We start from the raw sequence: 14,476 nt of genomic DNA, 5'->3' as shown, positions 1-14,476 counted from the left end.
CAGGATGGTTGCAAAATGAGCAGGTATCTTCCCGCTCACGGGAGTCAATCGCCTCTTACTGGTCAACCAATGAGGATACGGCGGACCCTCCTGTGGTGTGGGACGCATTTAAGGCAGTGGTAAGAGTAGAGTGTATCTCGGCTATTAAATCTGAAAGGGTGGCACATAATGCTGAAATCACCAGGTTACAAGACACTGAAAAGAAATGCGCGGAGAGATACGCTGGCAGTCCCTCTGGGACCACGTATTTGTCTCTGATGGAGGCTAGGCGTCTTCTCTCCCTGCATTTCTCGGATCTGGCTCATACAGAGGCAAAACACAGGGCGAACTCTGTGTTCATAGAAGGAGACAAAAATGGGAAGTTGCTGGCGAGATTGGTGGCGGTAGACAATCAGATAACAAATATCCCGGTCATTAGAGGTTAGGGTGGTGATCTGGTCAGTGACCCCATAGCAATACTGGGTGAATTAAGAGATTTCTTTGCAAAACTTTACGCTCCTAGTCCAAGTTATGACCCTGCTGCCTTAGATGTCCTCTAGGAGGGACTAAACCTCCCGAGATTATCTGAAGCCGAACAGTTGGAGTTGGATGGTAAGATCACCAATAGGGAGATAGTTGCAGCTTTTTTTAATTTCCCCCCTATAAGGTTACGGGGCCGGATGGCTTTCCCACGGACTTTTACAAAAGTTATGCTGAAGAATTAGCCCCGAGACTGAATACACTTCTAACCCAGTGTTTAGAATTAAATAGACTTTCAGCCTCCATGCTAGATGCGTATATGGTCTTACTGCTGAAACCGGGTAAAGATCCTTTAGATTGCGCATCTTACAGGCCCATCGCCCTGTTAAACATGGATTTGAAAATATCGACGAAGGTCTTGGCCAATAGGCTGGTCGGGGTGATCTCCTCCCTGGTCAACATTGACCAGACGGGTTTCATGCCCGGAAAATCTACTGATACTAATTTAAGATTATTCACCCACCTCCAGCTCTTGGGGCCTGATGCTGGTACCAGGATCGTTGTGTCGATTGACATAGAAAAGGCATTCGACTCAGTTGATTGGGGATACATGCTAAGGGTGCTGGAGGTAATGGGGTTTGGCAGGATTTTCCGGCAGTGGATTGCCTTGTTATATAGCAATCCCAGGGTGGCAATTAGGCTGGGCCAGAATACATCTCCCTTCTTTTCAGTGTGTAGAGGCATTAGGCAGGGGTGCCCTTTATCCCCATTTTTATTCGCACTTATGATGGAACCTTTAGCAGTGGCACTTAGATCATAAGGGCTATTAGAGTGGGTACCATCAAGGAATGCCTAGCATTATATGCGGATGACATGCTCTTGTTTCTAGAGGACCCAGGGTCCTCGCTGCATGCGACCCTGAAAATTTTCAATGACTTTACCACCGTTTCGGGCTTCAAGGTGAATTGGAGTAAGTCCTCCATTCTGCCTTTGGATGCTGGGGCTAGGGAAAAGGCTGACCAAAGTCTGCTGCTGAAGTGGGGTTCCTCCATCACATACTTAGGAGTTAAGATTACAGCTGACAGTACTGATTATATGACACTCAACTTGTTGCCACTATTGACATTTTTAAAGCAAAAGGCGCAGGCCTGGCAGAGGCTTCCTCTGTTGCTTATAGGGAGGATAAATTTACTGAAAATGAAAATTCTTCCAGTCATATTGTACTTCTTGAGACACACTCCAGTATGGGTCCCCAAGTCTTTTTTCAAACAATTGGACGGCATTACTAGCTCGTTCCTCTGGGCCCCCAAATATCCACGAATAGGACTCAAGGTGCTTCAAGAACCCTGGGGTCATGGGGGGCTGACTCTACCTGACTGAAGGAAATATTATCTTGCCTGCCAGATGGTGTTTCCCCATAAATGGTTGATGACTGAGATTCCGCTACCATCGTGGAAGCGGCCCACTTGGGGTTGTATGAGACCCTTCGTTTGGCCATCCACAGGGTACAAAGTCGGATCTACCACTCACACTGGCTATGAAGGCTACTATTAAGGCATGGGAGGAGGCGGTTGAGTTAGCATGCCCGAGTTATTTGGGTTTCTCACCACAGACTCCGCTGTGGGGGAACCTTAAATTGTCTCATTTCCACTCGTTCCCGGATCCCATGTTGTGGGCGCTCAAAGGACTAAAGCTCCTAAAGGACATCACAAGGGATGGGGTACTCCTGAATTTTGATCAACTAAAGGACAGGCACGATTTCTCTAACCCATATTTCTTCAGGTACATACAGCTTTGCCACGCCTTCCAGGCCCAATTCACGGAGCGGGCGGTATAGTCCATCCTGACGGCTCTGGAAGACATGCGTATGGTGGAGGACCTCCCTAAAACTTTATCGGTTACGTATAAAGAAATGTTCAAGAGAAGTCCGGTGGCACTGACTAAGTGTAGGGAGCGATGGGAGGGTAAAGTCCCTGATATAGGGGTGGAGAAATGGGATGATATGTGGGAGCACCCCTTTAAACACTTGGTCTTGGCAAGGGATAGAATTATCCATATCAAATTTTTGCACGGAATTTACTTCACTCCTGCCAGGCTTGCTGTAATCTACCCGTCGGTCTCCTCGGAGTGCTGGAGATGTGGTTTTTCACCAGCTGATGCCAAACACATCCTCTGGGAATGCCCTCAAATTAAGACCTTCTGGGAAAGGGTGGCATCTTACATAGAAGACATACTGATGATACATATCCCGATATCAATTAGAGTATGTCTATTGGGTCTGGTGGAGGAGGTGGTTCCATCCAGTGCTCTTAGAACATTACTGAACATCCTATCCTTCTATGGGAGAAAGGCTATATTACTTGAATGGAGGAGCTTCTCTCCCCCCCAGTGTACCCATTTGGAAGGGGATTGTAAATTCCATGATGCCTTACTATAAGGCAACATACCACTCTAGGGGATGCGGGAAAAAGTTTAATAAAGTTTGGCAGGCTTGGTTCAACTCGGATACAACTGCTAGCTAGATCTACCCATGGTCTCGTCTGCTGTAACAGTGGACCTGGGAGCCTGGGATAAATAGACACCTCTTGTTTCCCTGGTAGGCTGAGGGTCAGACCTAAATGACTGTAGAACTGTCCTCTAGATACTGAATTAACCTGATGGTGATAGAAGTGCAGTGCATTGTTATTACGATGGCCACATTAATATGCCCATAGTCTAAATCCCGGTATGTCCCCTTTGTGATCTAAGGTAAATCTTCCATCCGAGGACCGTGGTGAACTGAGTTATGGGCTGTTGGGGGGAGGGGGGTGGGAGAGTTTGGGATGGTTTTTCAAGTGTACACACAGTCAGTTACCTATGTTAGGTAGATTGAAATGTTGTGTCAACAGTTGACCATGTTGGTCATGGAGGGACTGGCGTTGTGTCAGGTCCACTCCTTTTTCAATGTATGTTTGTTTGTCTTAAAATACCTTAATAAAGAGAATTTTGCAAAAAGAATTGTACCCATACAAACAGTAATAGTTGTCAGAAGAGGGCTGCTCTTCCTTCCCCAACCTCCATCCACAATGTATCATAACGATAATAAAGCAGCACATAATGTGTTCAATTTTAATGTGTCCAAGTTTATTAAAACAGTAAAAATAAAGTGCACTGGAGAACAATGCATTTGCCAGATCCTCAGTACGGCTGTCACTACCAGTCCTGGTGTGCATGTTTTTTTTTTATCATCAAGACTATTCTTGCACCACTAAACTCTGCCTTAGGCATTGTGTCAGGTTCGCTGATGAAGTTCTTTGAAAATGTTGTCCATTTGCTAGTAGAGTTGGTGCAAAGAGCGTGTTTGTTAAAGAGATGGCATGAAGATTCTGGCTGAGATTATTCACTATATGAAAAAAAGACATTATGTGGAGGTTTTTTTTTTTCATTGCTTTTATTGAGAAAAACTGCATGAGAGCGATTACAACTGTGAGGATTTTTTAAATCATATTATTTGTTATTATGATAAGTAAGATTTAGCACTGCACTGTTTAGCATTTACGTTTGTTTTAATTATCTATTTATCTATGCGCTGGCAGCTTATATTTGAAAAAAAGGTAAGCGCACCACAAGGACCAAGGAGAGAGATTGAGAACTAACTTTGTTGAGGAACTTAAACCGCCATACAGCTTCAGTCTGGGTGTTTTGAATACAGATTTTTAAACAAGCCTTTTAGCAAGCTTCAAACAGTGCTGATGCTCTGATACAGGCGCATCCCAACTGAAATCTGTACTCAGTATGCCCAGACTGAAGCTGAAAGGTGCTAGCCTATAATTGCTGTTTTGTTATTATGGGTCTTTGCCCTCCTTATACAAGTATCATACTACTTGTAAACAACCATGTTCAGAAAAATGCACTACTGCTAAATCATCTCTGTTCAGTGACTAACCATGAAACAAACAATTTCATTTTATTGCCAGAAATAGCAATCAGTGTATTTTATTTAAACTGGGGAACAGTTACTTTGCATTATTAAAACACAGATCATAAAAGGGTAATTACATTGGGGACGGAAAGTATTCAGACCCCCTTAAATTTTTCACTCTTTGTTATATTGCAGCCATTTGCTAAAATCATTTAAGTTAATTTTTTTCCTCATTAATGTACACAGCACCCCATCTTGACAGAAAAACACAGAATTGTTGACATTTTTGCAGATTTATTAAAAAAGAAAAACTGAAATATCACATGGTCCTAAGTATTCAGACCCTTTGCTGTGTCACTCATATATTTAACTCAGGTGCTGTCCATTTCTTCTGATCATCCTTGAGATGGTTCTACGCTTTTATTTGAGTCCAGTTGTGTTTGATTAATCTGCTGCACTTAAGGTTCCTAAGAGCACAGTGGCCTCCATAATCCTTAAATGGAAGACGTTTGGGACTACCAGAACCCTTCCTAGAGCTGGCCATCTGGGCAAACTGAGCTATCGGTGGAGAAGAGCCTTGGTGAGAGAGGTAAAGAAGAACCCAAAGATCACTGTGGCTGAGCTCCAGAGATGCAGTCGGGAGATGGGAGAAAGTTGTAGAAAGTCAACCATCACTGCAGCCCTCCACCAGTTGGGGCTTTATGGCAGAGTGGCCCGATGGAAGCCTCTCCTCAGTGCAAGACACATGAAAGCCCGCATGGAGTTTGCTAAAAAACACCTGAAGGACTCCAAGATGGTGAGAAATAAGATTCTCTGGTCTGATGAGACCAAGATAGAACTTTTTGGTCTTAATTCTAAGCTGTATGTGTGGAGAAAGCCAGGCACTGCTTATCACCTGTCCAATACAGTCCCAACAGTGAAGCATGGTGGTGGCAGCATCATGCTGTGGGGGTGTTTTTCAGCTGCAGGGACAGGATGACTGGTTGCAGTCGAGGGAAAGATGAATGCGGCCAAGTACAGGGATATCCTGGACGAAAACCTTCTCCAGATTGCTCAGGACCTCAGACTGGGCCGAAGGTTTACCTTCCAACAAGACAATGACCCTAAGCACACAGCTAAAATAACGAAGGAGTGGCTTCACAACAACTCTGTGACTGTTCTTGAATGGCCTAGCCAGAGCCCTGACTTAAACCCAATTGAGAATCTCTGGAGAGACCTAAAAATGGCTGTCCGCCAACGTGTACGATCCAACCTGACAGAACTGGAGAGGATCTGCAAGAAGGAATGGCAGAGGATCCCCAAATCCAGGTGTGAAAACTTGTTGCATCTTTCCAAAAAAGACTCATGGCTGTATTAGATCAAAAGGGTGCTTCTACTAAATACTGAGCAAAGGGTCTGAATACTTAGGACCATGTGATGTTTCAGTTTTTCTTTTTTAATAAATCTGCAAAAAATGTCAACAATTCTGTGTTTTTCTGTCACTATGGGGAGCTGTGTGTACATTAATGAGGAAAAAATGAACTTAAATGATTTTAGCAAATGGCTGCAATATAACAAAGAGTGAAAAATTTAAGGGGGTCTGAATACTTTCCGTCCCCCTGTACATATGTTAGGAGCTTCATTAAGGTAAGCAGGGTGAAATAAATTCAGTGGAGCCTTTATAGCATAATAAGAATAGTTTTTGGCATCCTTGCCCAAATCCCAGGGCCCAGTGTAATGCCCCGTACACACGGTCGGACTTTGTTTGGACATTTCGACAACAAAATCCTAGGATTTTTTCCGACGGATGTTAGCTCAAACTTGTCTTGCATACACACGGTCACACAAAGTTGTCGGAAAATCCGATCGTTCTAAACGCGGTGACGTAAAACACGTACGTCGGGACTATAAATGGGGCAGTGGCCAATAGCTTTCATCTCTTTATTTATTCTGAGCATGCGTGGCACTTTGTCCGTCGGATTTGTGTACACACGATCGGAATTTCCGACAACGGATTTTGTTGTCGGAAAATTTTATCTCCTGCTCTCCAACTTTGTGTGTCGGAAAATCCGATGGAAAATGTCCGATGGAGCGCACACACGGTCGGAATTTCCGACAACACGCTCCGATCGGACATTTTTCATCGGAAAATCCGGCCGTGTGTACGGGGCATTAGGCCAGTCAAGGAGTTTTTAGCCTGTGACCCACAGAATGTCTTTCTTGTGTGAAGACTTAAAAAAAAAACACTTTGAAAAGGTTTGCTTGCTGTGAAAGACGTGAGAAAGTGTTCTGGTTTTTATTTAGCAAGGCATGCAGTTTTTAGCAAATGTTTGAAAACCAAATTAACAAATGTACAAATAACTTTATGCCAGTTTCAGTACCTTATCTGTGTTTACCAGAAATTATAACTAACAATTCTTGAAGAATAGGAATATACTTTAATTTATTTTTCTATAAGGAAATATACACATAGCATGGTATTTATATTGTCCATCACTTCTGTTACAGGTTGGAGAAGATGCACGACATTCAGGGCCCCCAGTTTTACCTAGGCCTTCTAGTACCTTTAATACGGTCACTAGAAATCACTGTCCGGATATGATGCCAGTTGGTATGTATTGCATTCATGTAATGAAATATATTTAGAAAAATGGCTTCTCTATCATGTAGTATATTTTGTAGGTGTTTTTATGCCCTGTATGTATATGAACAGGGATAGAAGTATAGAATTTGCTGTGTCTATGTGCAGCTTTTATTACCTTGCAGGAGGTTGGACAATGCAGTGCCAGCTCTGTGCAGACTGTTCTCTTGTCCCCAAATAATTAACCTCTGAAAGGGAGGGGTAGCATCAAAGCAGTAGTAAAGTGTCAAGAAAAACATTCCCCCTGCAAGTTAATGTCATAATGTGCTAGTATGCATCACATACCAGCACATTATGTCAGACTTACCATAAAACAAAGCCCTCCAGTGGTGAGCTGTCACAGCTGACAGGGCTTCCATCTTCATCCGGTCTTCCTTTCCTGATTAGCGGGCTCCGGCCATTTGAATGGCCAAGCCCTGATGACGTCACTCCCCCACATGGGCAGGGGAACCACAAACACAGCACAGTGTTCTGAGCGAATGGTATGCCGTCCCTTTAGAGCACAGTGCACATGCGCCAGTGATGTCACCGACTGCAGAAGTAGAGAATATCTTCTAAACAGTTCATGTTTAGGAGATATTCCTTGTACCTACAGGTAAGCTGTAGGTTAAACTTCCAGGAGGTAGTTTGTAGTCTGGGACATGATGTCCATTGAAATAATGCAGTGTCCTTACAATGGTAGTGTGGTTATGACTATAGAAGAAAACCAGAACACAGTAAATACGTGCATGTTTAGCACCATTCACTTTTAAAGTGATCATGTAGCCTAATATTTTAAAATAAAGGAAATGGAAATGTCACAGAATCTATTTTTTAACTGAGCGTTTGAATATATGAAAAAAGTTATGAGGAAGGGGGCTTGTCTCCTAAAATGCGTCAGCTTTCCAACTACAGTGATTTGGGCATCCACTATGCTGGAGTTGTGATTTGATGGGTTTTTGATCTTTTAATGTTGGTATGTTTTTTGACTTTTCAATCAATTGGAAATGGTGTTGAAGGCAATGCACTATGCATTTGCGCCCTTTGTTTCTTTTTACTGCTTTGGAGGTTACCCACTCACGGAGCGCAGCATCGCTTTAAATATTGTACCATTGGATGTAAGACATAGTGAGCACTGGGGCTTGTTTGTTTGTGTCTTGGATATGTAAAAAAGTACAGATGCAAGCAGAACACAACTTTTAGGGGGTTCCAAATGCCCATGCACATTCATATTATGCTGGTGCGGTTCAGTGGAGGGAAGGAATGCAGTGGTTTTCGGTTGAAGGAAAGTATAGTGTATTTTCGTTTGGCACACATCTTGCAACATTTACTTTTGTAATTTTTTAGGTTTGGATCGAGTGGAGAGGGATAAGAACACCTGTCAGGTTTTTATTGCTGTCTCTGCCCACCCCCCTTTTTTTTTATTTTACAAATAGAAGGTGTTATTAAGCAATGCAGAAATACAACCACCGAAGCAGCATACATAGCTCAACAAGTGCCAATGTGTCTTAATCAGAATTACAACACCAGTGAATTCTCACTAGGCCATTGCACATGGGACAATAGTGAAGGAAATCAATCCAGCAGTATCAAGAGAGAAACTGGATAGCAGTCATGGCTATATTAGTAAAATCGTCACAATAATTATTCAGAATAAGATGGACTACTTGAAAATGTCACCTGAAGGAGTCTGTTCCATTAGACAAGGTGGTAAAAAGGGAAGAGGGGAATAAAGAAAAAAAAGAAATAAAGAAAAAAAAGGGGAGGTAGGAGGATGGAGAAAGAAATGGAGGGAGGGGAGAGGGAAGGAAGAACCAAGACTGCTGTACTCCTATCCATATGAACTAAAGATGGAAATAAAGGTAGACTCAACTATAACAAAGTGTTGAGAAGGGGTTTTTAATCTGAGCCCCAAGAATCTATCCAAAAGGACCAGACCTTATCAAATTTCTTAGGGCAATTTCTTTTGGGATAAGTAAGCTTATACAAAGGTAAAACATAGATTAACAGTTGTAATTTAATTGAAAAATTATAATAGTTTGGGAGCCACCAACTCTTAGCCCTAGATACCTGAACTCCTCTACCCAGCATAATGGAGTATTCATAATTAGCTTAAGATGTGAAGGGCTACTGCAGTGGTGTAGGTCTAAATGCCTGGTCAAATCTCCCACTAACACTTACAGGGAAAATTAATTTAAAATGAAAATGCTCCCGGTTCTACTGTATACACTAAGGCACTCCCCAGTCTGGATACCTAAAACCCTCTTCCAACAACTAGATTCCCTAATGGCTTCCTTTCTGTGGCAATCACATCCGGACAGATTTAGCAGGAAAATTCTATGCAAGCCTTGGACACAGGGGGGACTTTCTTGCCCTGTCTTTCACACGTACTATTTGGCAGCAATGCTCACCCATGTCCACAATTGGCTGGTCTCAGACGATATCAGTGCATCAGTAGTCCTTGATTCAGCACATCTGGGATCTTATGATGCCCTTTACAATGCCCTCTACAGGGGGATAGGGGGTTCACTGGTAACCCTAACACAAGCTATAAAAGCGGTTGTCAGGGCTTGGCACACAGTGGTAGTTAAGCCTAACCTGGTAAAAGGCATATGGTCCCCTGACACACCGCTTTGGTGTAATCCCAGGCTGAAGGAATTTCACTCTTTACAAGACCCCGGCCTGTGGGCTGGCAGGGGCATCAAATACTTGGAGGATGTTTGCGATGGCTTGGGATTGTTTACCTTTGACAGACTGAAGCACAAATTCCAATTTCCAAATGCTTTCTTTTTCAGGTTCCTGCAGCTCCGCCACACCTTTGACTCACAATTCAGATCGGTACAGCTCCGAGTTGAGCATGACGATCTCAAAACTCTGCTAAATGATATTAATCTCTGTAAGCCACTATCTCAAATATATCAGGCACTGCTGCCGTCCATTCAGGTCGGATTGGATGGGCTGTGGGAACGGTGGCAGGCGGAGGTGCAGGAGCTGGACAGCGAAGACTGGGAAGACATGTGGGATTACCCATTAAAACCACTAGTTGCAACTAGGGACAAGTTAATACAATTCAAAATCCTGCACAGAATATACTACACACCCCAACGCCTTCATCGCATATACCCAACCTCGTCGGCAGCTTGCTGGAGATGCTCTGGTGTCCCTGCTGGTTTCCTACATATATTCTGGGATCGCCCACAGGTTCAAGAATATTGGAAAGAGGTAACTCAGTTTATCCACGGATTGACTACTATACCTATTCCTCTGACAATTAGTGTCTGTCTCCTCGTCTTGTGGAACAGTTGGCGTTAGCTAAAACAACCCGCACCCTAATAGGTATTCTATTATTTTATGCCAGGAAAGCCATAGTACTAAAATGGAAGTCAGCCAACCCCCCTACCTGGTCATCGTGGAAAACCTTAATTAACAAAATTATCCCCCTATACAAAGCAACATGTTTATCCCGAGGATGCACCCAAAAATTTGAAAAAGTCTGGCACTTGTGGACAGATTCAGAGTCCACGACAGATGACCAACCTGTTGGAGACCGCCCTGACTAGATGCCCTGGGTGCCTACCTAACCCTGTTGGGTGTTGGGGTCCATCCCACAACCAAGTGAGTGGTGGAGTCAGTCCAGAGGTTGAGTGACTTCACTCGACCCTAGCTGTCCTTGCAACATCTGTCTCTGACAGATAAGAGGAATGAGAAGTCCTACAAGAACAGATATATCCTGTCAACATCCTACCATGTTGAAACTGGGTACTAGATACGTCGTTAGTTAGTAATTTTAACTGTAGCTAGAATTGTTTAGTTTTAAGATACACCGTGAGTTGTACGCTGTTATGCACATGGCTATGTGCAGCAATTATATAAAACAAAAAGAATCTGCGCTGGCAACTCCCCAAGTGTATAATTGTGAGAAAGTGATATTTTGAGTTTTATATCAAAAAGCATATATACCATATGATGTTGCACAGAACCACATTTAGTGGATATTATATGGAGATGTACCAAGAACTGTGCATAAAACTACCAAACTATGTGAATAAAAATAAATCAATAAACGTAAATTTTGTGATCTAAATCAATTCACTCTTGGATGCTATGCGACTAAAAAGTCACTAGACTGTTATAGAGATAATCCCATACATTTGTGAGTGACAATAAATTAATCTCTGAAGAGTAAAGAATATGTGAATCAAAAGTCATAAATCATAACATAAAGTCTGTTAAATTAAACCGTTCCTTCACAGGATGACAATCTGCAGATTTCAAACTTGATTCATTCAAAATAATAGATTCCAAATAACAGATAAGGCTGATGCCGGTAATGCTTGAGAGGAGGCTTTAGAGATCACAACCCTCGCATTCCATCAGAAAAAAGAAGAAGAGAAGACACATAGCATAAAACCTATGACACCGTGAGATCACCTGCGCATAAAAGCGCTACTCACGGAACCGATGTGCAGAGCAGGCATTCAGATAGTTTAGTCAGTGTTCGCTGCTGTGCGGCGTGCGTTCCACCAACTCCAGGAAGTGATGTCACTGGTTCTCAGGTTTACAAGCGTGGGCAGGATGTTACGTCGACGCGTTTCGCCCCTCCCCCAGGGCGTTATCAAAGACTCAACATCCCGTTCTTACCAAGAGTTATTTATACTATGCTCAGTGAGTGACAGCCCATTACGGCCAATGGGTGAAACATCACCCATTCCTTCCTATATCATCATATCCTGTTGCACTTGAAAAAACTTTAATCAGTGACCGAAGACACAACACCTCCAGTCCCTGTGCTAACAAATAAACATATTTATACAGCCTATATAGGGTATCACATTAACGCTTATTGTTGCATACAAACAAAAGAAAAATAGATATATATGTTACAACAGGATATTTAAACAAATAAAAATGCTTACATGATATTACTAAATTTTTTGATTTTTCTTATTATACCTTGCAGTAGACATATCTTTAATGAAAAACATTTTTATAATATGCAATAGAAATGAGGTTAAAAATAGAATAAAATAGACAAATAAAAATAAAATTTTTTAATTAAAAATTCGTTAAAATAAAAATGAATTAAAATAAAAATAAAAATATAAAATGAAAAATAACCAGTTCCTCCTACCATAATGAACCATACCCCGCTAATTACTATACCCATAGCAGGAGAAATCATATTCCATTGTATATATATATTGATGGGCCTTCCCTCCCCAGACCCAAAAAACTACACACACAACAGACACTTATATTTAAAAAATAGAGCTACCAGTTAGATAAAAAACAGTTGAGGTCTAGCTCAATATTCAGGCCCAGGGGGTTAAGAGTACGTAATCTATGTATCCACTGGGTTTCATTTTGTGATATGTTTTGCCTAAGATTGGAACCTCGCCAGTTCCAATCTTAGGCAAAACATATCACAAAATGAAACCCAGTGGATACATAGATTACGTACTCTTAACCCCCTGGGCCTGAATATTGAGCTAGACCTCAACTGTTTTTTATCTAACTGGTAGCTCTATTTTTTAAATATAAGTGTCTGTTGTGTGTGTAGTTTTTTGGGTCTGGGGAGGGAAGGCCCATCAATATATATATACAATGGAATATGATTTCTCCTGCTATGGGTATAGTAATTAGCGGGGTATGGTTCATTATGGTAGGAGGAACTGGTTATTTTTCATTTTATATTTTTATTTTTATTTTAATTCATTTTTATTTTAACGAATTTTTAATTAAAAAATTTTATTTTTATTTGTCTATTTTATTCTATTTTTAACCTCATTTCTATTGCATATTATAAAAATGTTTTTCATTAAAGATATGTCTACTGCAAGGTATAATAAGAAAAATCAAAAAATTTAGTAATATCATGTAAGCATTTTTATTTGTTTAAATATCCTGTTGTAACATATATATCTATTTTTCTTTTGTTTGTATGCAACAATAAGCGTTAATGTGATACCCTATATAGGCTGTATAAATATGTTTATTTGTTAGCACAGGGACTGGAGGTGTTGTGTCTTCGGTCACTGATTAAAGTTTTTTCAAGTGCAACAGGATATGATGATATAGGAAGGAATGGGTGATGTTTCACCCATTGGCCGTAATGGGCTGTCACTCACTGAGCATAGTATAAATAACTCTTGGTAAGAACGGGATGTTGAGTCTTTGATAACGCCCTGGGGGAGGGGCGAAACGCGTCGACGTAACATCCTGCCCACGCTTGTAAACCTGAGAACCAGTGACATCACTTCCTGGAGTTGGTGGAACGCACGCCGCACAGCAGCGAACACTGACTAAACTATCTGAATGCCTGCTCTGCACATCGGTTCCGTGAGTAGCGCTTTTATGCGCAGGTGATCTCACGGTGTCATAGGTTTTATGCTATGTGTCTTCTCTTCTTCTTTTTTCTGATGGAATGCGAGGGTTGTGATCTCTAAAGCCTCCTCTCAAGCATTACCGGCATCAGCCTTATCTGTTATTTGGAATCTATTATTTTGAATGAATCAAGTTTGAAATCTGCAGATTGTCATCCTGTGAAGGAACGGTTTAATTTAACAGACTTTATGTTATGATTTATGACTTTTGATTCACATATTCTTTACTCTTCAGAGATTAATTTATTGTCACTCACAAATGTATGGGATTATCTCTATAACAGTCTAGTGACTTTTTAGTCGCATAGCATCCAAGAGTGAATTGATTTAGATCACAAAATTTACGTTTATTGATTTATTTTTATTCACATAGTTTGGTAGTTTTATGCACAGTTCTTGGTACATCTCCATATAATATCCACTAAATGTGGTTCTGTGCAACATCATATGGTATATATGCTTTTTGATATAAAACTCAAAATATCACTTTCTCACAATTATACACTTGGGGAGTTGCCAGCGCAGATTCTTTTTGTTTTATATATTTTCAAAGTGTTAGCACTTTTTTCATCTAGCAGCTGCAACACATGAATTAGTTTTTAATATAATTTATTTATTTGCGAGCGCTGTGTTTTTTATTTATTTATGTGCAGCAATTGGCCGGGGTATGCCCCAATGGCCCTGTTTTGTACCTCCACATAAGAAATTTTTTAATAAAAAGAATTAAAAAAAAAAAAAAAGATGTGAAGGGCTAAGTGGGAAAATGAAGGTATTTCCTCCAGTTAATCCTAATCCCAGACTAGGTACTGAAGGTGTCTGTAATCTGCAATGGAGCTTGTAAAACGGAGGCCGTATCATTAAGGTATAGGAGCATGTCATCAGCGTATAAGGATATTTTCTCCTCCAACACTCTGACACAGATGCCCCTTACTGAGTCAGCTGCCTGGATTTGATTAGCCAGCGGTTCCACTGCAAGGGCAAGCAGACCTGGTGAAAGGGTACAGCCCTCATAAAGAGGGAAGGGAGTAGACAGGGACTTATTGGTACGAATCCTGGCCTACTGTGATAAATATAACATGCGTATCCAGATAATAAAACAACATCGTAATCCAAACTTATGGAGGTAATTCCACT

General features: G+C 41.4%; 1 protein-coding gene across 6 annotated transcripts in view; it reads left to right on the top strand.

Annotated features, from left to right (window-relative positions):
• Nucleotides 1-14,476, top strand: part of HECW2 (HECT, C2 and WW domain containing E3 ubiquitin protein ligase 2) — a 479,776-nt gene that overhangs the window by 386,298 nt on the left and 79,002 nt on the right. For all 6 annotated transcript variants that reach the window (XM_073633114.1, XM_073633112.1, XM_073633113.1 and 3 more), the window contains one exon: nucleotides 6,848-6,950. In XM_073633114.1, coding sequence (XP_073489215.1) covers nucleotides 6,848-6,950 — 103 coding nt within the window. The remainder of the gene's footprint in view (nucleotides 1-6,847; nucleotides 6,951-14,476) is intronic.

The sequence above is a fragment of the Aquarana catesbeiana genome, linkage group LG06 (assembly GCF_042186555.1).
Source record: "Aquarana catesbeiana isolate 2022-GZ linkage group LG06, ASM4218655v1, whole genome shotgun sequence".
Classification (NCBI taxonomy): domain Eukaryota; kingdom Metazoa; phylum Chordata; class Amphibia; order Anura; family Ranidae; genus Aquarana; species Aquarana catesbeiana.
Note: the sequence above shows the minus strand (reverse complement) of the source record. Positions and strands in the feature narration are given on the sequence as shown.